General features: G+C 50.4%; 1 protein-coding gene across 1 annotated transcript in view; it reads right to left on the reverse strand.

Annotated features, from left to right (window-relative positions):
* Nucleotides 1–2,431: 2,431 nt before the first annotated feature.
* Nucleotides 2,432–22,613, reverse strand: part of LOC144735787 (syntaxin-binding protein 5-like) — a 195,665-nt gene continuing 175,483 nt past the window's right edge. The window contains exons 24-29 of the mRNA XM_078618309.1: nucleotides 12,974–13,213; nucleotides 11,245–11,626; nucleotides 9,868–10,033; nucleotides 7,311–7,422; nucleotides 6,244–6,467; nucleotides 2,432–2,934 (exon numbers count right to left, since the gene is read on the reverse strand). Coding sequence (XP_078474435.1) covers nucleotides 2,893–2,934; nucleotides 6,244–6,467; nucleotides 7,311–7,422; nucleotides 9,868–10,033; nucleotides 11,245–11,626; nucleotides 12,974–13,213 — 1,166 coding nt within the window. The 3' untranslated portion in view covers nucleotides 2,432–2,892. The remainder of the gene's footprint in view (nucleotides 2,935–6,243; nucleotides 6,468–7,310; nucleotides 7,423–9,867; nucleotides 10,034–11,244; nucleotides 11,627–12,973; nucleotides 13,214–22,613) is intronic.

The following is a 22,613-nucleotide window of genomic DNA, read 5'->3' on the forward strand; positions in this document are numbered from 1 at the left end:
TGTTCTCTTCTAGCATAGTAGGCCGCAACAATTGCATTACGGACGTTTAACAGATACATTTTAATTAAGCGTGAGTTTATGACCTGTATGCCACGACAGCTTGAGTCAACGGTTATCTAAAAATACTTCAACATTCACGAGATTTGAATTCCACCAAACTGATGTTAACAGTGTTTGTCAGTTACAATACACAGCGGTACAACTACAGTTGTAAACACACACACGTGATCATTTGTTTGGCATATTAATAATATTTCCACGCAACTTTTCTTGCTATTGTTGTTATTGTTATTTGTGTGTGTGTGTGTTTTCCTTGATGGCCATGGCGAGATCAGAATCAGAGTATTTATTTGTACTGGAGGTATCCGACGAGCTAGAAAGCTCCTTTTCACAGGCGTTTATTTAATACGACAGCATCGCCACACGCACTGGACCGGTGTCGTTTTCCAGAGTTGAGATTTATTCAAACGGCAAGAGGTTAACGTCAAAGGAGGGTTTTAAACTATTACATCATTGGCACTCGTTTGATGAGTCACATCGAAAACACACGCCACATCCCCCAGCACGAGAGAGGCGAAGAAGCGAAAACGAGAGGAGGAGGAAAAGGAACGAACCGCGGTCTTCGTTAGCAGCTTGTGCGATGCAAAATAAAAGTACGGCACGTGACCAAAAAAAAAACTTTATTGCGAACGATCGGGTGATTTGTTTCGGGAGCACATCTACCCAGAGATGTTTCTACATCCTACTAAAGCGAGCAATGAGCGCAGAGATGATTCGATCGACGAAGGAGCTCGAGTCGGCCGCTCGCTCGGATTTTTTTTTAATCAATTTAAATTATTGTTTTTTTCTTCTTTTTCTGCCACCGGAGAAATCCACTGCTGCGAAATATGACGCCGCTCTAAAATACAAATAACCAGTGAAGCGCTGGGCACCCCCCCCCGCCCCATAACCTCGTGCGACGAGCACGTTCATATTAGGTAGAAAACAAACACGAAATAATAACACTCACGCGAGACTTACACGCACACACGAGTGCCACGTCTCTCACCGCCAGTAAACTCTGCACGAATGCTTTTCAAACAATTGTGCATTTCTTTTGTGTTTCTCTGGTGAATCTTCCCACCGCCAGACCAGACACGGGCACGCAGCCTTACTTATTCAAGGACCAGTCGTACGAGCCAAATTGTCTCATTCCCCCCTTGCCCCCGAGACTCAAAAACGCTCCAGAAACGGCAGCCTTGACCTCCAGTCCGTGCAACAGGAGAACGACTCCAGGTCACGATCGGTACAGACCAATACAAAGGATGCAAAGGTTTACAAAATACATCCGCTGTAAGAGCATTACAGGGCATAACAGATAGCCATTGAACATTAAAGTCAAGTCTTTAATGTATCCGTAATTGTATATGTCTACGTTGTAATATAATATTAATAATAAATATTAAGAATAGTAAGACTTTAGTTATTTTTATCAAGGTGTGCAGTAACACGGTCGGAGAGGTTACGAATATATTTTGCGGACTAATAAATGTCTATTGAAAACTACTGCATAATTAGCTAAAACCATACGTATTCGTCTTATAATATAATCTCTTACAAAACATCGCACAAGTTGGAAAAGCGTGACTGATGCTCTCGCAAAAACACAACCGGACGTACCGTAATAAACGTATACTTGCGATGCGTGTGCACGAGTGTGCGTGACCTGGACGTATGTCCGCTTAACGCCCAATCGGTTAACAGCAATGAATTACTTTTTTTTTTGTCAAAATATACTTTCAAATAAACGGTTCATAATATTGCAAATGAGTCCTTCTGAAGGATGGAAGATAAACTTATTGTTTATTAAAGCATAATTCGAATCTCAAACAAAGAAAAACAACCTTTAACGCGCCACGAATCGAAACGATAAAGCCAACTTTATAAACAAACGAAGGAAAAGACACCTTAAGGTCTTCTTGGTTCTTTCGGTAAAGTCACGTAGAAGGGAAATAATAAAAGAATAATAAAATAATTAAAATAAAACATTATTTTCATTACTTTATTATTTCCCTTCTACGTGACTTTACCGAAAGAACCAAGAAGATGAATCCCTGCTGCAGTCACGAAAGCTTTAAATCGAAATGACACCTTAAGCTTTTCAAGAAAAACGTATCGTAGAATATTTGTTTATTCTCGAGGAATCCGATAAGCTATGAAGCTCTTTTCCACAGACACTCCAGGACCGATTGGGAAAAGCTGAGTCGAATGCGGCTCCCAACGTGCAACGCACAAGAGTTTGGCAATGCGGTGACGAACTTTGATACATTGCACATCCCCCTGCCACTCCTCCCCACATCAGCCCGCCCGCCCGCCCGTCCGCCCTGAACCCTACGAAAAATATCCACGCGCAGAAACCCCCATCCCCAACCCCCACACACTCCCGCCTCCGCCGACGAGCTCACGATACGAACGTGCCAAGCGGGAACGCGTGCTACGGTAACCTTTGCGACGCAGGTTAACAGCTCGGCGTTGACGCTCGGCACGATTGTATCTCCGCACGGACCGCCACTCTGCGAATCCTTGCCCCTTTACCCCGAGCCCGTCCGTTTCGCATCTTTGCCATGTGTTGTTGTAGTTTTGTTTTAGATTTGTTGTTGTAAATATTCGATTACCGCTGGCGCGTCCCCTCTCTCCCCGGGAGGGGGGGGGGGGGGGAGGTTGCAGGTGCTTGGACGTCCACGCGGGCTGGGATTGTCTCCGTGCACACGAGCGCTTGCGGTCACCGCCGATGTTTGCGCGCTCCGCGAGAGCGAGCGGGCGAGCGAGCGTTCGGAGTGACTCTCTCTCGACCCCCCGACCGTCTCCTGGGCGGAACGGCGACCGCGGCTCCTCGCCGCTCGCCGCGTTGCCTCACAGTTGGTACCACTTCTTGTCTTTCGTCTTCAGCATCATCTGCACATTGACAAAAGGCAGGCGCATTCGTTGTAGTAACAAAAAATTCATTATTTTCATCGTAATTATAATAATCATATTTTCATCGATTTGATCCCCAATCGCGCTATCGGAGTCCACATCAATTGCAGGGCCTGGGCTTTTGCCCGTGTAAGGAGGGCAGAACAGTGCCAAGCCCCTTTGCGTTCGAGAATGGCCTCTGTGTGTGTAATTGGCCACCACAGAGCTACCTCCGGAGAGGCCTCCAACTTCCAGAGCTTCACATTTTTATTTTGTTGAACCACGTGAGACATCAAGAGGCCTAGCAGAGTCTCATTTGCAAGAGCGACCTGGGGCTTGGTGTGTGTTGAACGTCAACATGTTTTTTACCATGCTGCAGCCTACCGTGCTAATCGGATGTGCGGGGAGAGGAAGCACAACAAACTAAACACACATAACGCTGTTACAAAGAAGTCTGTCGGTCAGGGGGCAATTATTGATATATACAATCCCAATTAAGTAATTTCATTTGTGACCTCTAGTCCATGCAGTAGAGGGCAAAACCTTCCCACCCACTCTGCATGCGAGGGGGAAGGTGCCATGGTACATGACAGTCAGACTGATATTTTAATTCCCAGAGCAGAAATGTATCCAAAATTAAGTGCAGAACCAAAGGTTAATGCGATGGGTTTTTGTTGTTGTTGTTGTTGTTGTGTGTGCAGTCATTCTCAGTCGTTTGGATATTGTTAATTCAGGGAGCAGGAATTCAGCAAAATTAATGGCAGACATGTTTTATGCTTACATGTTGAACTTCTTTCGCACCGTACGTAGCTAAGCGTACTAATATCGGAAGGGAGGGCATTCCAGGCGGCATCAAAGGCGCATCTGAAAGCGCACCATGCGGTGACCGTCTTTGTTTGATGGTTAACCAAAAACCGCTGCTGCGAGGATGACCGGAGTTTGCGTGATGATTCATGCCCCTGGATGAAATCGGCAAAGGTATTGTTGCTTCTTTTGTGGTAAGCGCTTTGCGTGTAATGAGTGCGACCTTGCTGATTTAATGTGGCAATTATTTTTAGTTTTTTTTTTACGTGCGCGGTCACGAGTAGCCAGACTGAGACCATCAACTCACGATGCTTGAGACCCCGAATCAATCACAGGCGGCGGCTGAAACCTGGATTTGAACCCAGCATCTCAGTAGTGCCGGCTCAGCCTCTCTGACCTCTGACCTCTGAGCTACCCGGGGACTTCTTCGTTTCACCCTGCTAAAGCGTGGCTCATTCGTGTTCTGACAGTAACCAGATCTTGAGAATGAAAATTGGAAATGTAATATGTTTTAGTAATTTTTTATTTAATACGACGTGAATCATTGATTTTTTTTTCGTATTAAATGAGTCACACTGTCACCTCACACGAACACAGGCACCCACAAATGAGTTGTCATGATTCAGGGTTGCAAATTCATTTTCATTGCGGCTTTTTTTTTCCCACTGCCAAGTCGTATTCTTTGTCATTTGTATGGCCTTGTGAATCACCACCGTTCGCTTCTGTGCAACATTTGCGTACAATTCACACAAAAGGGAAAATGCAACACGAGTGTTGCATTCATAATTATCGATTCAACCAGTCAGTTTTTTTCGGGATGAGGGCCACTGAGCTAAGATTTTTTTTGCTATGGCGACCCTGCCAAAGGTGACAAGCGAGTCACATGGCAAGGGAGCGTTTCCCAGGGGCTGCGTAGAACGGCTGACACGGTGGTAGTGGGCAAGTCACATGGGGAGGGAGGATTGTGATGTTCGTCCATTATTTTCACTTTTGTCATGTGACACCATTGTTTTTGATCCGGTCTCTATTCGCTTCATTGTCGTACTTTATATTACTTCTTTTTAACTCTCACGTCATAATGGTGACCCCAGGTCTCTCTCGCTTGCTCATCCTGGCCGCGTGATTTCTCACCTATAAACTTGAAACTTGATTTATCATCATAATCATCATCATCGTTAAAACGACTGTCTTTATTGTTAACATCATCATGATCTCTCATCCTTTCTGTCACCATTATCATTGCCGTTAGCATCACCATCATTGTTCTTCAGCGTCGTTAAGCCATCTGGCTTGGGTTGGCACCTCCTCAACGACACCGCGTGGTACTGCCCTTGCCACTCGCTGCAGAGGTTCATGGCTCAAATCCATTTTTTTGCCGGTATCAAAATGTTGAAGAAAATAAAAAAAACAAGAAGAGGCTTTACCCTTTTACCCTTTCTGGCAATATAAAACAGGTGTTAAGATGTTCAAACACCAAACTGAAATACCTACTTAACGACGCACGCCTGTAGCAAAATACATGCAAACACACATTATCTGATCTTCTATGCAATAATCTTTGAAACTGATGCAAGTGTCAAAAGTATTAAGAGCAACCCGAGCTATTAACAATTTGATACATTCATCACTTTTGTACCGTGCACCTTTTGCTGTTCTTCTCTGGCCTAACACTCGTGGTGAGACTAGGCCATACACACGTAGGCTGTCTCTGCTGTAGGCCAATCAGTTCCAAAGACAATGCATGGACTATTATGATGTACTGTTAACACGTATTATTATCATGTATTATTATGTATTATTATCACGTATTTTTATCACGTATCATCATCACGTACTGTCATCGTGTATTTCTAATCACGCATTACCATCATCTATAATTATCAGAGCACAAAGGGTTAAAATGTTATTGCCGATACCCCCCCGCCCGCCCGCCCGCCCGCCTGCCCAAAAAAGTTAAACTAAAATAAATATGCCCGAGATGAGCTGCGTGTTGGCTAGCGACTGATGTCTCATCCGCCCATCGTGGAGCCCCGCGGCGCTCCCCACACTCCGTAGCACCACTCGGTCGGCGCGGGGGGGGGGGGGCTGTTGGTGAGTGAGTTCGAGTGCCGCGAGCGATTAGGTGAAGTGTGCTCCTGGCAGCGGCTCTCGCCCCCCACAATCACGCCCAACCCACCACCCACCGGGAAGGTCACGGCGGCGGGAAGGGAAGGCAGAGGAGTAGAGGAGGAGACTGAATGTCTCAGAGGGTGGGAGAGACGAGTGGAGAGGGGTAATCCCACTTCAACGGCTCGCTCGGCCAGGTGGGAGCGTGTCGATGCCGCGACCGGGGCTGGGCCGACGGGGCAACGGAGTTGCGGCGCTGTGCGGGTTTGTGCGGTGGATGTGCAAAGTAGTGCGGTGCAGGCTGGAGCAACGCAGTGCGGACTGGCGCAAGGCGGTGGGCAGTGCGGTGCACAGTGGAGGCCGCCGTGCGCGTGGTGGCGGTGGTGGTGGCGCGGTCACCTCGTGCGCGTGCTTGCTGAAGTTCTCGGCGCCGGAGAGCATCGCCGCCGTGCGGTCCTCCAGGTCGCCGAGCCGCTGCCCGCGCTCGTCTAGCGCCACGCGCGCCCGCGACATTTCGGCCGCCACTCCGCCCGCCGCGGCCTTCACTCCCTCGGAGCCGGAGCCGTGGCCCGGGATGTGCTGCGCGAGGCTGCGCGACGCCCTGCCCGATCCCGTCTCGCCGACTTTTTGTCACCGAGAACAACAACAACGGCACGCCGCACCGGTTCGGGCACGAGGAGGGCGGACGTCGCGGCTCGCGGAGTTCGCTCCGTTTACGAAGTTGGTGACCAAAAGTGTCACCGAACTAAATTATCTTCTTGGTTCTTTCGGTAAAATCACGTAGAAGGGAAATAATAAAAATAAAACAGAATAAAAATGTATTACTTATTTTCTTTTATTATTTCCCTTCTACGTGACTTTACCGAAAGAACCAAGAAGATGAATCCCTGCAGTCATGAAAGCTTTAAATAGAATAAACTATGTTTTATTTACCAGGTAAGGCTGTGTAGCTCTTTATCAGAAGCGAACTGGCCGCAAATGATGGCTCAATGAAGTGGCTTATCACGTACGAATTTATAGCAGCCAAATAATTTAAACGCGTGTTTATTAATGTTGGAGGGAAAATAATCGAAGGACCCAAAGAAAAATCCACACTACCATGAGGAGAACACGCAAACTCCAAATATACAGGCGTCAGGATCGAACCCACGACACCAGGCAAGGGATATAACATCTCGCCACCGCGGCGCTAAGTAAAGTTCAAAGCAGCGACACCGCTACGGGAGCTCGGTTACAGAATCAATTCCCACCGCTGCCGCCCGAACACGGACGATGCCAATTCCGGGACTGTCCTCGTTAAACACGGACAGTTGCCGACCCGTCACCGGAAGGCACGGCCGGGCCGATGCCTTTATCCAGTGGCAAAAGCTGACGAATCCCCGCCGCTGAAAACATTCCCGCATTTATTTTCGCCGACGTCACGGCGCGGAGGCTCGCGTCCGCCGGACAGCGACGGTGCCACTCACAGAGCTCTTCCCTGTCGAGCGAGGGGCTGTTTCCGCCGAAGAGCCCCTTGAAGAAGCCTTTGTTGGGAGCCTCCGGGGTCTGCACCGGGATGAACAGCTCCCCCAGCATGTCCTGTGGCAGACAACGATCCACGGCGCTCGCTCAGCCACGCGGTGCAGGGGGGGGGGGTCATCGCGCGCGGGGTGCCGTGTGTGATCGGCGCGCCGGCCGGCGGTGGAGGTGATGGGGGACACGCCACGGCAGGGCCGCTCTTCGCTCCGCGCTGCCTCTCGCGAGGAGCCGTTCTTTCTTTGCGTCAGGGATGGGTGGGGGAGGGCGGGGGGGGGGATCTATGGACCTACTGCCCGTGGGTCCAGTCAATTTACAAGTCCCACGACTCTGTTTCCAACGGCCGCACCAAGGGAGATGACAGGGTTTGGAACGCTACAAAGATGGAGAGGGAAGGGAGAATGCAAAGTGGAGAACGAGCAAATACATGATGTGGAAAGAGAGGCAGTCACCTGCAGAGAAAGAGAGAAAAGTGTTGAGTTTGGACTTGCAGAATAAATAAAACGCTTCATTATATAACATCTCTCCAGTTACTCCAAATCAAGGCTGGATATACGGCCCACGACTTCACTTCTGAATAAGAGTCAGAATCGTTATTTTTACTGGAGGAATCCGATGAGCTATAAACCTCTTTTGCACAGATGTCCAGTAAGGGGGGGGGGAGATCAGAAATTTACAACAGCAAACAGTACAACATACATTGGGAGTGCAAAGTAAAGGTAAGGTTAGCCAATCACCAATAAAAATAAAATGAACTTGTTTTATTATGTTGTACCAGGTAAAGCCCACTAAGCGATCAGCAGCAGCTGCTGACGGAGTTTGGCCCAATTCATTATCGAGCAAATGTCCGTGCGTGGAAGGAGACTTGAGTTCCCGGTTGGGAATACCCACGCACGGAAGTAAAACAAGTCACCGGGAGAGAAAACAAAACACACCTAGAAGAAGAGCGGACCTTCGGAGCACTGTGACCTTTACGACAAATTGTCGCATCGCTTCCCTTATGTCTACACGACTTTCAGACCGCGCAAGAGAAGGGTGGGGGGGGAGCCCTTCCGATACGATGCTAGAGTAGCCCGGTCAGCGTCACGTCGACTGCTAAGCACGACGCCCACAATGGGGTTCTCTAGCTCGCGTATCGATTCACGCTTTCCGCCTATTTGTTTACTGACTCGCTTATTCCCCCGGCAGTGAAACCGACGGGTGGAAAAGTGCGGTCGGCCCGACCGAATCACCCGAGACAAATTACACAACGGGACGGCCGCCCTCGAGCCCGACGTGCGGCGAGCTCATTTGGACCGTCTGAGTGGCTCCATGTCCGCGAGCACTGCGAGAGCTACGGGGGGGGGGGGGGGTGGGGGGTGCTTCTGCTGATACTGGCTAAGAACTGGCCCAGAATGAACACCGGGGGACCGAGGTCCGCGTCCCACCTCACTCTGTGAGCCCCACTCTGTGTGTGTGTGTGCTTGGTCCCCTCTGCTCTGCTTCAGCCGCCATCCCCGTCCTCCGCGACCCACAAGGAAGGGGGTCATGGAGTGATCGTATTCCTTATTTTTTCCTATGAATTTTTTTTAACCGGATTAAGTGCCCAACCAAGCTATGTGGCTCTTTTTTTCAGAAGCGATCTGGCGATCACGAATGACGGCTCGATGGAGTGCCGTGTCATCACGTGGAAATGTACAGCAGCAGCCAAATACTCTTAAACGCGTGATGTTGACTCCAAATGGGGAGGGAAACAACCGGAGGGCCCGTAGAATAATCCACGCAACCACGGTGAAAGAGACACGCAAACTCCAAATATACAGCAGCAGGCGTGAGGGTCGGGATAGAAGCTACGACTTCCTGCATACCAGGTGAGGAAGTTAACATAGAGCAGTGGTTCTCAAAGTGTGGTTCGCGGACAACACTCACCAGTAATCTCTACTCACATCACCAGACCCTCGCCTGGAACCTCTCACATCACCAGACCCTCACCTGTAAACCCTCTCTCACACCTCCAGGCGCTCACCTGTAAACTCTCGCACATCTCCAAACCCTCACCTGTAATCTCTCACTCACATCACCAGACCCTCACTTGTAATCTCTACTCACACCTCCAGGCGCTCACCTGTAAACTCTCGCACATCTCCAAACCCTCACCTGTAATCTCTCACTCACTCACATCACCAGACCCTCACCTGTAATCTCTACTCACACCTCCAGGCGCTCACCTGTAAACTCTCGCACATCTCCAAACCCTCACCTGTAATCTCTCACTCACATCACCAGACCCTCACTTGTAATCTCTACTCACACCTCCAGGCGCTCACCTGTAAACTCTCGCACATCTCCAAACCCTCACCTGTAATCTCTCACTCACTCACATCACCAGACCCTCACCTGTAATCTCTACTCACACCTCCAGGCGCTCACCTGTAAACTCTCGCACATCTCCAAACCCTCACCTGTAATCTCTCACTCACATCACCAGACCCTCACCTGTAATCTCTACTCGCACCTCCAGGCGCTCACCTGTAAGCTCTCGCACATCTCCTGGCTGTAGGTGATTCGCTGGATCTCCGTGGGCGAGCACAGGTACAGGGCCTGGCCGCTGTTGGAGAAGCAGAACGTGCGAGCCGCTCGCAGGTCGGCGAGCGGCAGGAAGTTCACGTCCAGCAGGGGACGCAGGCTGGGGAGGCTGCACAAAGACAAAGATCCCCCGTATAGCATTAGCAGACTGTTGGGGCAAGTGCTGTTTGCAAGAAGCACCTCCGAAAGCCGGCACGACACACTCGGGGGTAGGTGGCCAGCACCACGCCCGGCCGCCTTTGGCTTCACAGTGGCGATGTTTACATACCAGACCGTGTACTCATTTGAGGCTGACTCGAGATAGGGGAGGCCCAGGACCGGTTCAGATAATCGTCACCGGTGTCGGCCATGAACGGGAATTGAACTCGGGCAGCCGGGTTCGTAGTGCAACGCTACCGCTCCCCACATGTGCACGGTGTGCAAAGTGTACGGCCAAGCGCTCGCTGAGCGCGCGGTGCGTTCTCGCTGCAACGCACGCTCTGCCATTTATGGGAACAACTTGGAACATGCGCAACGAACTAAACCGTCACGCAAACTCCGATCATCCTCGCAGCGGCGGCTTTTGGCTGGTCATCGAACAGAGATCGTCACCACATCGTGCGGCTTTCAGATGCGCTCATGTGGCCGTTTGAAACTCTCTTACTTCCGACAATAGGAAGCCACTGGAGCTATGCACTTTTAAATTATCTAGATTGAACACTCATTTCTTTAGGACAGCTTTTTGTCTTTAGTTTGCTGTCCTTCCCCAGCACCTGCGATTAGCGTTGGGCTAAGTACAGTGTTCGATGGCGAGCCAAAATCCGCTGCCGCTGTGATGAGTATAACTGGAGTTTCGCGTGATGGTTTATGCCGAATCGAAGGAAATTTTGGCCAAGTGTTGTAACATGGATGCAGAATAGCAGTGGGTCCCAGAACAGAACCATGAGGGACACAATGAGAGACATTGCCAAAGTCAGAATTAAAATTTCCCAGAGTCACGAATTGATTCCGATTATGGAAGTAGTTACCGGAGCCACTCGACTGCTAGTGCCGTCATGCCAACGTTGCTTTCCAGGCAATTTAAACACGATTAAGTGATCAACCATGACAAATGATGCGCTAAAGTCAAGGAGGGCGGAAGCAAGCATTTGATGGTTCAATTGAGTGAATTATGGAGCAAGCATTGAATAGACTGGGTGAGCGAATCATGGAGCAATCGTTTGAAGAAGTGAGTGCGCGAATGATGGCGCTACAGGACAAGTCGCGGCACGAGCGAGCTCATGACGGGGCTGAGCGTGTCGCGGGGCGAGCGAGCGAGCGAGCGCTCGCGGCAACCGGCACCTAAAGATGATGATGTGGCCATTGGCGCAGAAGCTGGCGAGGCACGCGCTGGCGCCGATGGCGACGGCGTCGGCGCGCAGCACGAACGACGTCTCCGTGATGTTGTGCTTGTAGACGCAGCTGTGCGACGGCAGCGCCACCACCTTGGCCTGCTTCTCGGAGCACGCCACCACGTATTGGGTGGCGGCTCCCAGCTCCTGCGCCGACGCCGACGGCGTCACCGACTGGGGCCTGCGGCGCCGCGCCCGCTCCCCCCGCTCGTCCCGCTCGTCGCTGTTCGAGTTGGTGTCGCGCCACGGCTCGTGCGGCCGCCTCGCCAGCGCCCCGCCGCAGTCGAGGAAGTCCACGCGCAGGACGGGGCCCTTGAGCAGCGTCACGGTGCCTGGCGAGAGGTGGAAATGAAGTGTGAACTTCGGGTGAACAGTCCTCTTCCTCCTCCCCCGTGACAACGTCGGCACTGCCTACCCCCACCCCCCACAGCAGTGAAGACCAACAGTGGTCTTGTGAAGACCGGCAGTGGTCTTTATTGCAAGGCCCGTGGGGGGCCGTTGGCAGGCCCCTGGTGGCCTTGAGTGCGACTCGACAACAATACGCGAATGTGAAACCACCCCCCATCATCATCATCATCGTGCTGCTGTCAACTCCCCCCCCCCCCAATGGTTTCGAATGTGTGGCGGCACCCTCACGCTGGTGATGTCTAATCAGCGGATGTTGCCACCCCTCTGAAAATCAGCGCTGACGTCAATCATTGCACCGAGTTGACCGGGAGTGACCCCAAGGTATTGAGAGAGGGCGACCGGTGGCTGGAGATGAGACAGGGATGAAGGGGGAGGGGATGAGAGAGGGGGCCGTGGGGATAGGAGGGGACGTCGGCAGGAGGAGTTAGGGGAGCAGAGAGCTGTGGATGAAGAGGAGAGAGCTGTGGATGAAGAAGGGAGCTGTGTGTGACGCAGACGGTGGAAATTAAGGCCACGTGTTGGTGAGGAGCATGTCCGCTACACTTGTGAAGACTTGGCGAATGCAATTTTATGCAAGTTTCGTTTGGTCAGGTGAGACTTTGCAACGCATCTTCTCGCCTCGCCTTGGGTGTTGTTTGTATGTCAAAATGGCAAGTTTGACAGCAGTTGTGTGCAACCAAGGTGCGCGACTGATTGTGCAGACGTGGACTGACCCTTTATGCCTCGTGGCAAAACAAACTGCAGACACGCGCGTGTGTGCGCTTGTGCGTGATCAGAGGTGGATTTTATAAACTTCCAAAACTGAAAGCTTTTTTTAATAGGGGGCCCACATTATTTTAAAAACAACAGTCCCATTTATTTTCCCTGGTTAGTTTTTCATGGTTGTCATAGGATTGGGGGGAGGGGCAATCCCACCCACCGCTGCCCCCCCCCCCCACCACTGCTCCGAAAGAGGTGAGCGAGGGTTCAATAGGTCACGGATATAGGTCGTCGGTACGAGCCCCCGCCTAATGCTCTGAAGGCAAAGAGTGCAAACGTGAAATCGATTCTCTGCCTCGGAGCCAAGTGTAAGGAGGTCAGGACCGGGGGATTGTGTGTTCAGAAGGAGCAGCAGTTCTCAACAGAGCCGCGACATTCTCAACACATCATCACTGGTCAAAGTCCCTTGCCGGCAGACCTGACGGGAAGGCCATTACAATAGCCGACCCTCGAGAAGATGAACGTATGGATTAACGCTTCTGTGCCGCCCACCGATGGCGAGGAAAACGCACCGCTCGGCGAGATGATGACCGGCTGGCTGAGCCGCTGCTCGCTGGACGGGGGCAGGCTGAGGCCCACGGACAGGACGGTGCCCAGGCTGGTGCCGACCCAGAGACACGGGCACGTGGAGCCGTCGCCCTTGCGCGCGAAGCTCTCCGAGAAGCGCAGGGCCGTCACGGACTCGCGCGACTCCTTGTCGATGCTGCACACGCTGGAGCTTCGCGATTGGCCCAGCGAGTTGTCACGCGTCTCTGTGCGACGGGCACACAGAGGTGGGGGGCCGCTTGATCTCCGTCGCCTCCTGCCGTGTGTCTCCCTCGCCGTGTGCCCCATCGCGCTTTCGTTCCTTTTGCCTTTTTGCACACTGGGAATCAACTCCCGTTGCGCGTAAAGTAATCACACTGGTCAACAACAAAAAACTTTTTTTTCTGGCCTGGACTTTTGCAGCTGTTCTAGACTAATTTCAGGGTGCTGATTCCAAATCTGATCTCAGATTTGCTCTATCACGTCTCATTTTTATGCTATCGGCATACCCCATTTTCATTGATTTTACCATAAATTAACTCTGTCACTTATGATTGCAAGTTGTTGCGAGCCAGTGACTGCTTTAGTGTTAAAATACGGTGCTGTATTTTTAGGATAGTGTGTTCATAATATCATTTTATGTAGATATCCACATTTATTTAATATTTTTTCTGCAGTTTTTATTGAAAATGCAATACTTGATATCTCCTGATGTGATAGACAAAAACTTATGCCAGATTTGGAATCAGCACCCCAAAATTTCCTTAAAACCGTTGGAATACCTTATGCCAGAAAAGTGTGTTGACCAGTGTCATCTTCACGATAACAACCTGCCTCTGTTCCTCCCCTTACAACCGCCATATATTCTCCCCCAGCACATCCTACCCCTACTTATCCTGCCTTCCCCCACCCCCAGGTATGACGAGGCTTACCCCAATCCCTATCACTACCCCGATCACGATCCCTACCTCTCCCTCACCTCTCCTGCCTGTTCTCCTCTCACCATGACTACACCGCCACTTCAAATAACAACCCCCACTCTTTATCTCAACCGCTGTCATCCTGTGCGCCATTTTTTTTTTTACAATTTATGTAAAGAGCCTTGGTGTAGGGCGCTCATGTGAATCTGTATACGATGATGAGGATGTCGCGGACTCGCATCACTCGCTCACTGCGGTGATTCACTACGTCGTCGAGTGGAAAAAGCGTGTTCTCGAAATAACGTGGCTTGCGCGGGCGGCTTTGTGGGTGAATTATTTTTAGCGTTCGTACAGAATTGGTGGGGGGGGGGGGCACACGGGTAGTGCATCTTGCCGGTCGCCTGAATTCAGTCGACCCACGGCACCTGCTGGGTCTGTCCCATTGACCCCCTTCCCGGCCGGCGTTCCGACATCTTCAGGTGGCATCGAAGTGCACCTAGCCTGGCCCAGCGCGGTGGTGAAGTGGCGAATGGCGGTTGTTGTTGGATGTATTGTCCCGCTTACATAATATTGGGGAGGGGGGGGGGTATAATGGCCGGAAGAGGAACCGCTAGAAACTGGTGACGGTTTGAAAAATCGCCCTGCTGCCGACACTTGTAGGTATAGACGCTGTCGGTGCAGAGACGTCGGTGACGTTGCCACGGGGAGCGAACAGGAACGTCACGTGCCCAGTGCAGTCTCGGTTCTAGAACGCACGGAGTGTCACGCACTCCAGAACTGACTTGCGGATTACGATGGAGGTTTCTTTTTTTATACCTTTCTTTTAAATCGCTCTTTGCATTCCTGTGATGCAGAAGCAATTATATTGTGCTTTATATTTATATGATATGAAATGCGAGGTGCGGAGCATTGTAAGCTATGCATGGGTTAAATGGAAATAATGGGGCTATACATGGGGCATCCACCCCCTACATTAGCCCGGTATTTCGAGGACACCTCGTGAATGCATGGCTCACCGTCTCTGCCAAACCTCAACTCCTTGCTTCCCGTGATCAGCTCCCCCCCCCCTCTACAATCCCAACCAATGGTCTCGCGATGCTATTGCGTGTGGACGCTTCGTCATTTAATATCGTATCGATTGACCCAATGCGTTTAACCAATGCGACCTCGTGGGTGCTGTTGCTGCTACCAGCAAAAAAATGCTTCCATGCAGTCAAGGCCACGCACGTGGAGCGTGCCGTCAAATTGCTGGAAGTCAGAATCACGACAAAATACGATGAACACATCAACGTCATTAAACACAGCAATTATGTAACACAATTTGGTTTGCAGGTACGAAGTGAACACCGTTCAGAACGTGCTTCAAATGAGTTGCCGTGGCGTTTTCTTGTTTTTTACCCGAATTCACTGGCAAAAAAAAAAAACATCGGCAATGTATCTATCTTAAACGCGTCTACGGGGCAAAATGATTTCTTGCAGAGCAGGGGTTCGTATGGAGCACGCGAATCACGGGGGTTACAAAAACCGAAGCAGGCAATTTGAACGAGGTGCGTTATTTCTCATGCGGCCGCTGTTACTCCCGCCAAACAGCTGTCAGTGTTGAAGTTACACAGGCGTGTGCACAATGGCTGGGTCCAATTCCTCATTCGCCGCCACAACATGACTGTATAACGTGCACGGGGAAAAAAATCACGCAGCTCACTGCCAAAACCACCTTACTCTCTCAAAACAGTGCTATCTTCAGCTAATCTGCTCGTAAAATGCTGCATTTTACATGTAATTACCCGTGGGTGTTAATTATTTATATACGCCAGATTCACACCAAATAATGGCTTTCTCTTTTGATTTTGCCGTTCATTTGCACCGCAGGATTATCCCGCACTGCGTAAACATTTACGTGAATTAATGTGCGGCATATGTGCACGCATTTAGGAACGTCGGTACTGATTTGTATTCATCAAGGTGGTGGTGCAAAAGGCAATGACAAAGATCCCCCGTATAGCCTTAACAGACTGCAGAGGCAAGTGCCGATAGCGAGCACCTATAAAGGCCGGCACGGCACACGTAGGGGTGGGTAGCAAGTACCACGCCCGGCCGCCTTTGTCTCCCCAGCGGCGATGTTTTACCCATCGTACGGGGTACTCATTTGAGGCTGAGTCGACCTAGGGGAGGCTTGGGACCTGTTCAAATATTCGTCACCGGTGTACGGCGTGAGCGTGAATCGAACCCGGGTCGCCGGATTCGTAGTGCGGCGCGTTAACCGCTGCGCCACCACTCCCCAGGCACGAGCTCACATTGTGCAAAGCCGTGGACTTGCTCAAGTGAATGGGCCAGATTGGCTACGGTCCATGAGACGAAGGCCTTCGACAGCCGTGACGCGGTGCATATTTGCAGCCGCGCACGTTGTCAGTCGGGAAGCACCATCCTAGCCTCTTGCAGGTCCCCCTCGGTCTCAGACGAGCACATGGCGTGATGCACACGAAGGTGGGCTAACCGTGGCGCATTTCATAGGTGCTCGCCAACAGGGGTTTGCCGCAACAGTCCGTAAGCCTGCGTGGGGAATTTTTATCTCCGTCTTATAGTTTGTGAAGAGATCAAACTTGCGGAGATTCCTAAGACGCAATTGCGGACGCGGTCATGTGTCCCCCTCAAGGCCTCTTAGCATCTGTAGATGTCAGATCTTCTCTGTGGTCACAGATCGAGGCTTCGGCCTCAGGGCAACTGATCAGTTCTCCGTGGAACTCTCTCCATTCCTCTCCCACGAGATCGCAGGATCTCCGAGTCTGTGAGGGTTTGTAAAGCTTTACTTAAAACGTATCCATGCACCTCTGTTGATTAAACTTTTAGCAAATTCAAAAAATTGCTTTCAGCATTCATTTATTTCGGCCGTTTCTTCGTTTTTAGTTTCACGGGTTAGCGTCGTGCCGTGTGTCGGCTTCTGCCGTGCATACCGTGCCAACCCACATGGTTTACCCCGTATTCCCGTACAGGGAAATTGAATGTTCAGATCGATACGGCGAAACAAATAAAAAAATGTCCTATTTGTTTGTGTTTCTCAATGTGATGGGACTTTGCAGGATGAACGTTGAGATTTTCGCCTGCGAGCCCAACTTTGTATCCAATTCAACAATGACAAACTGTTGGAAAGCAAATGTTGGCATTGGTAATTTGAAAAGAAAACAGATTTATTTTTTTATAATAATTTAAAATACTCAAGCGGCTGAAAAATAAAGCACCTCTTTCCGTCAAATTGTGTGGAGACTGACAGCTCGGGTACAAATGTCGATACCGAGACACCGGTTACATTGCGACAGGGAGTGAGTGGTTGGGAATGGGGTAGAAAAGGGGGAATGGGGGGTTGGGGGATGACTGTGATTCTGAGTAGGGTTGCCGCGATATCAAATATTTCACGATGAACGTGCGTTGAGATTAATTGGCTGCCGCTATCCATTTCCACGTGATAAGCCACTTCGTTGAACGATCATTTGCGAAAGTCCAAGTCGCTTCTGAAAAAAGAAGCTAAACGCTCAGTGGGCTTCACGTGGTGAAATAAAAATGAGTTTTTAGCGATTTGCTTAACTTTCCTATGCTTTGCACTCCTATGGTGTGTGTTGTACTGTTTATTTTCGTAACTAATAGCTTTACAGCACATCGGATTCCTCCAATATAAGTTATTTCAAATTTTGACGATGTGGCGTCGATCATCACGATATCAGTTTCACGTAAGTCTGTAATTGCATTTAGCATTTTAAAAGTTGTTGTATTATTATTTTGCTTTGCTGTATTTCCTATGACGAGTGAATACGACTGAAATGTTATCTGACTGCAGTTCACTTGGCACATGCCCAACATACACCTTACGATCATTGCAACTTTACAATCTGTCAAGCTTATAACTCGTACACCGATAATAACACGTGGAAATCATTACAAGTTGTTATTTAATGAACTACGAACACTATGACGCCATGCAATCTATCTGCACATGCCGTAAATCACTCCGGAAAAAAAAAAATTTTAGCAAAGCACTCAATTTCCCGGGGCGATAGTTACTCGTTTAGAAGGTTGATGATCGCATTCTTAACTTTATAAATGCTAGGGGAACATTTTGTCACGAACGGCGAATATTTGTCGATTTAAACGAGCAAGGGCAATCGCAACGCAAGGGTTTTCTTCGAATCAGACGATACTTTTTTCGGTCACGGACGTTGCATCGCAGCGGTATACCACCGCAGCCCGGTGATATCGCCGCAACCCTAGTTCTGGTGAGAGGTGGCGGCGTGAGGCATGGGATACGTGGAGCCAGTCGAGACCCTGGCTCGTGGCTGGTAGATGACGAGAGAAAAAGAGATAGCAGAAGAGAAGGCACTTTGGGAAGCAAGGTTTGGTGATGTTAGAGACTTGGAACAGGGGGGGGATGGGTGGTGAGTGATGTAGCAGAGGAATGGAGCTTTTGTGCACGTCTTACCTCGGCCATTCCACGCGTAACCGGAGGCCTGGTGATCGTCATGCGAGAAAATACTGAAGCTGTGTAATTGCTGAAGCTTTGCTCGTCTGCCTCCATGCGTCGTGGCGGCCGTGGCTACATGGAGGGACCGAGAGTAGACCAACGTGTTAATGCCGATCCCAGGTGCCGCCACGTGGCACTGGCCCGGCAAAAGCTCCGTCTTAGAATAAAGATGCCAATTCTCTTTTTATCTGGGAGGCTCAAACCAGCGGCCCCTCACACCACTGCCGGCACCGCCCACTTTCACATATCCACACCCACTCACCCGCTAGCCCCTCCCCCACCCCGCCCACTCATCTGCCAGCCCCGCCCACTGCCTAGGTAGCCACGCCCTTTTGCCCGTATTATGAGTTGAGCATGAGGTCTCATATCTTTAAGATTTAGCCTCTAATCTGTCAGCATCATGCAGCTGGTGAGCCAAGTCTCATTCTGCTGCATTATCTCCCCTTAGGGAGTCGTAATTTCGCTTTCTTATAAACCATTGCATGGGGTCAGCTGCTCTTATGGCGATATAACATTTGCATATATATTTTAATTGAACAATACATTATTAGCGCTGTAAAATCTCGACGTTTTTGAACACCGAATGCCCGCGCATTTGCTAAGCGGGGCCAATGTGTGTGCTTCTGTCAGCGAGCACCGATTGCGAGTTTAAAACCTCAAGCAAAACACCACGCAGCTCAGCTTTTGGCGGGACCTCCGCTCATAAATGTAGGAACAGAAGTATCAGGACTAAGCACATGTGGAGGACGCAGGGAAATATTCCCCACGTGGGGTTGGGATTAGGCTTATGAACTTTGGCGGAGAAAATCAGCCAGGGTTCTGCTGCCGTTGCTGCTGACCCGGCTGTGAATTTCGCTCGCGACGCTGCAGGATAACCCAAGCGGTGACGAAAAGAGTTGAAGGGGGTTTTTTTTCGTTTTTTCTCAAACGGTCTTCACTTATTTCAATTTGCTTTTCAGCGGTCTCTTGAACCGCTCTCGTGACACATTTCAAGAGTGCCGCGGTCGTTTTAGCACTGACAAGAATAAAGTTTGGGAAAGAAAACGGGCGCTTTGACAGAAGGCACACAAAGAGCCATCGGTTATCTAAAAGGAATCAAAGTTTTGTCGTTTGACGGCCAACTTCAAAACCAGCGCTGTCTGCCACCAATGTCACCAATTTAGCGAGGATATATATATTTTTAAGGGCAGTGGTTGATGCTTCCCCGCCCCCCACCCTCGTTCCCTCTCTCCCCCTCCCCTCCCCCAAATTAAAAGCAGCAAGTCAGCAGCACCGGAGGTGACTGAGCATCTGCCCAGTCAGGGTCGCACGCTGACGTTTGAATCCGCAGCCGAACACTGATCAGCTGATCAGACAGGACCAACCGCCACCGCCAGCCGGAGCACAGGGCACGTGAGACAAGGGGGCTACTCAAGAGAGGGGGGTAGCCCGGCCACACAATGCTTCAGCAAAAAAAAATTGGCACAAAAGACGATCAGGTGGGGTCGATGGGGAGACGGTCGGGGGGAGGGGAGGGGGCTGGGTGGACGGGGGGAGGGGTATTAGGTGTGGGAGGGGTACCAGAGCCTGGCTGGAGGCTGCTAGGTTATGAAGAGAGAGATAGGGGGAGGGGGGAGAGAGACAAAGAAGGAGATGACACAAGCCCCGGGACAGCCGTAGATGTGAAGTGACGTGGACAGAAAGGATGGAGGGCACAGGACGACAGGATGTGTGGACAAAGAAATAACAAAACATTTAAAAAACAAACAAACACATGGACAAAGCTGCAGGACTATTTTGCGATAATTTAATTGTGTTGGCCGGTGATTAGTTAAGTACTGATCAGTTATTCATAATTTATATGCAAAGTAGGAATATGGACTGGGTTGGGTTTTTTCCTCTTTTATGTAAATATGCATTAAAGTTACACATCTGATCGAGATTATATATATTGTAACGTTATTAAGAACCTTCAGATTTTTTTTTTAAATACGTAAATAAAATAACCATATTGAAGTTGGCTACTTTGGCGTGGAGAAATGTGAAATCTTCTCTCCGTTTAGCGTGAAGATAGTCGAACCATAGGGCGATGCAAGGGCTTCGGACGAGACAAAACAGCGACGACGTTTAACATAGAAACAAAGATGCGATCGTATCCACCTCCTGCAAAGAGACATCTCACATGTGGATCGCGGTCAGCCACGCTGGCATCGCCGCGAGCATCTGGCTGCTCGCGCTCGTGACACGGGGTTTCAGCGGAGCGCTTCGAACGACGTCGTTAACGCGTCGGGACCAGGGCACAATCGATTCCTTTTACTTAAACTAAACCAAAGCAAAGCCCAAGCGTTAACGGTTAATGTGGATTTAATGGAAAAAATAAATAATAAATAACCGGCAAAGAAAATGTTGCTCTCGACTAAAATAGCAAAGGCCGCCAACTCCACGTGAGCCGGAAAGAAAGAGGGACATGAATGTCTCTTTGAGCGAGTCGTGGTGGTGCTGCGATTAACCTCCCAAAGTGAGCCCAGCCGATAATGAAGTTGAAAAATCGGCGCCGCATCGCCTCGAAATGTCACGGGCACGCAAACGCAGATCCATCCGTGTAAATAATTGACGAGGCAGCTGGCGGCCTGCATTCTGCCACGCGCTTAACGGCATCGTCGGAGCGAGTGTGGCAGGCGACGGACGGTGTGAAACGGACGATTCGAATCGCGCTCACGTCTCAAGCGTACCGCTGCCACCGCTGCTAAAAAAACAAGAATGCACTGCACACCGGCAACCATCGTCGGCCAGAAGCGGGTCACATCCCTCGGGTTGGAGGGGAAATGCTGCAAGCGGTAACGCCACTGCAGACTTGCTCGCCAGATGCGCGCGAAAATGGCGTGGCATCACGTGCCTCCCGTGTAAGGCCGTCAATTTTTTTTTCCCGAATGGACTCTTGTCGGTAATGGACGTTGCAGCGTCTGTTAAGAAAGGTGAAGTGGGCCTCGGGCGAGACGCACCGCTGAAGCGGACGATGGCCGATGGTCAGGGCCAATGATGTAGCAGCAGCCAAAGGATGGATTGTGTCCGAGAGGAGAGCCACCTTTAAACTAAACTATATTTTTTCTTTAAACTATTAACGAAACTATTTTTATTTTACCAGGCAAGGCCCACGAGATATACAACTCTTGTTCACAAGCAACCTGGCCACAAGTGATAGCTCAACGAAGTGGCTTACCATGTGGACATTTATAGCAGCCGAATACTCATAAGGCATGTTAATTCTAAATATGAAGAGGAAAAACGGATGACCCGGAGAAAAATCCACACGACCATGGGGAGCACATGCAAACCCAAACTATACAGAGGCGTCAGCGTCGGGCTCGAACCCACGACCTCCTCCATACCTGTCGAGGAAGTTAACATCTCGCCACCATGGCGCCCCACCTTGCAGACGGAGCGATTAAATCAGCCCGTGTGTCCACAAATCAAATGTACCGCAGTGTACAGCATGCATGTACGTACACTCATTTGTGAATGCATCGCTGGACGAAGGCCACCTGGTTAGTACACGTCTGTGAAGGTGGGGGCACCAGTACTGATTCAGTTGTCACTCGCCACTGATGTTGGCCATGGCCCGGGGGGCGGGAATTTGAACTCGGGTCGCCGGCATAAGCCGCTGAGTGCGCTAACTGCAGCGCCTCCGCTCAGCCCCTAACATGCAGCGGGGTTGTGAACATAACATAAAAAAGCGACTGGGATCGTACAATAACGGCGTTAGGAGGAAGATTGAGAAAAAAAGATGCAATACCAGCTGGAGTGCAGGCGCCAACGCCAATGTGGAATGATTTGGAGGCACCTGCGGTTCCACAGAAACATGGGAAATACAGGGGTCAAAGGTCACGTGGGAACGTGAAGGCAGAGAGAGAGCGCGAGCGGGTCAAGCGACGTAATCACCGGGCCACGGCGCTTCTCGTACTCAAATTCTAACATTGCGGTTAACGACGATGTGGCTTTGGTGAGCTCGCAACAGTGAGCGCAGTCGAAGCTGGATACTAGCGACAGTGGCTTCAGGAGCGAGGCCAGCGTGATGTGAGGGTGCGCGACTTGTACGGGAACTGTGCTTGGGCAAACACATCTCATCGGTGGTGGTGATGCTGCTGCGTTGGCAGTGGCGCGCAAGAACAAACGACGGCAAGCTGATCACATGCGTCGACAACGACGCGGTCTTAAAAG

This window comes from Lampetra planeri, chromosome 57 (assembly GCF_965212315.1).
Source record: "Lampetra planeri chromosome 57, kcLamPlan1.2.h2, whole genome shotgun sequence".
Classification (NCBI taxonomy): domain Eukaryota; kingdom Metazoa; phylum Chordata; class Hyperoartia; order Petromyzontiformes; family Petromyzontidae; genus Lampetra; species Lampetra planeri.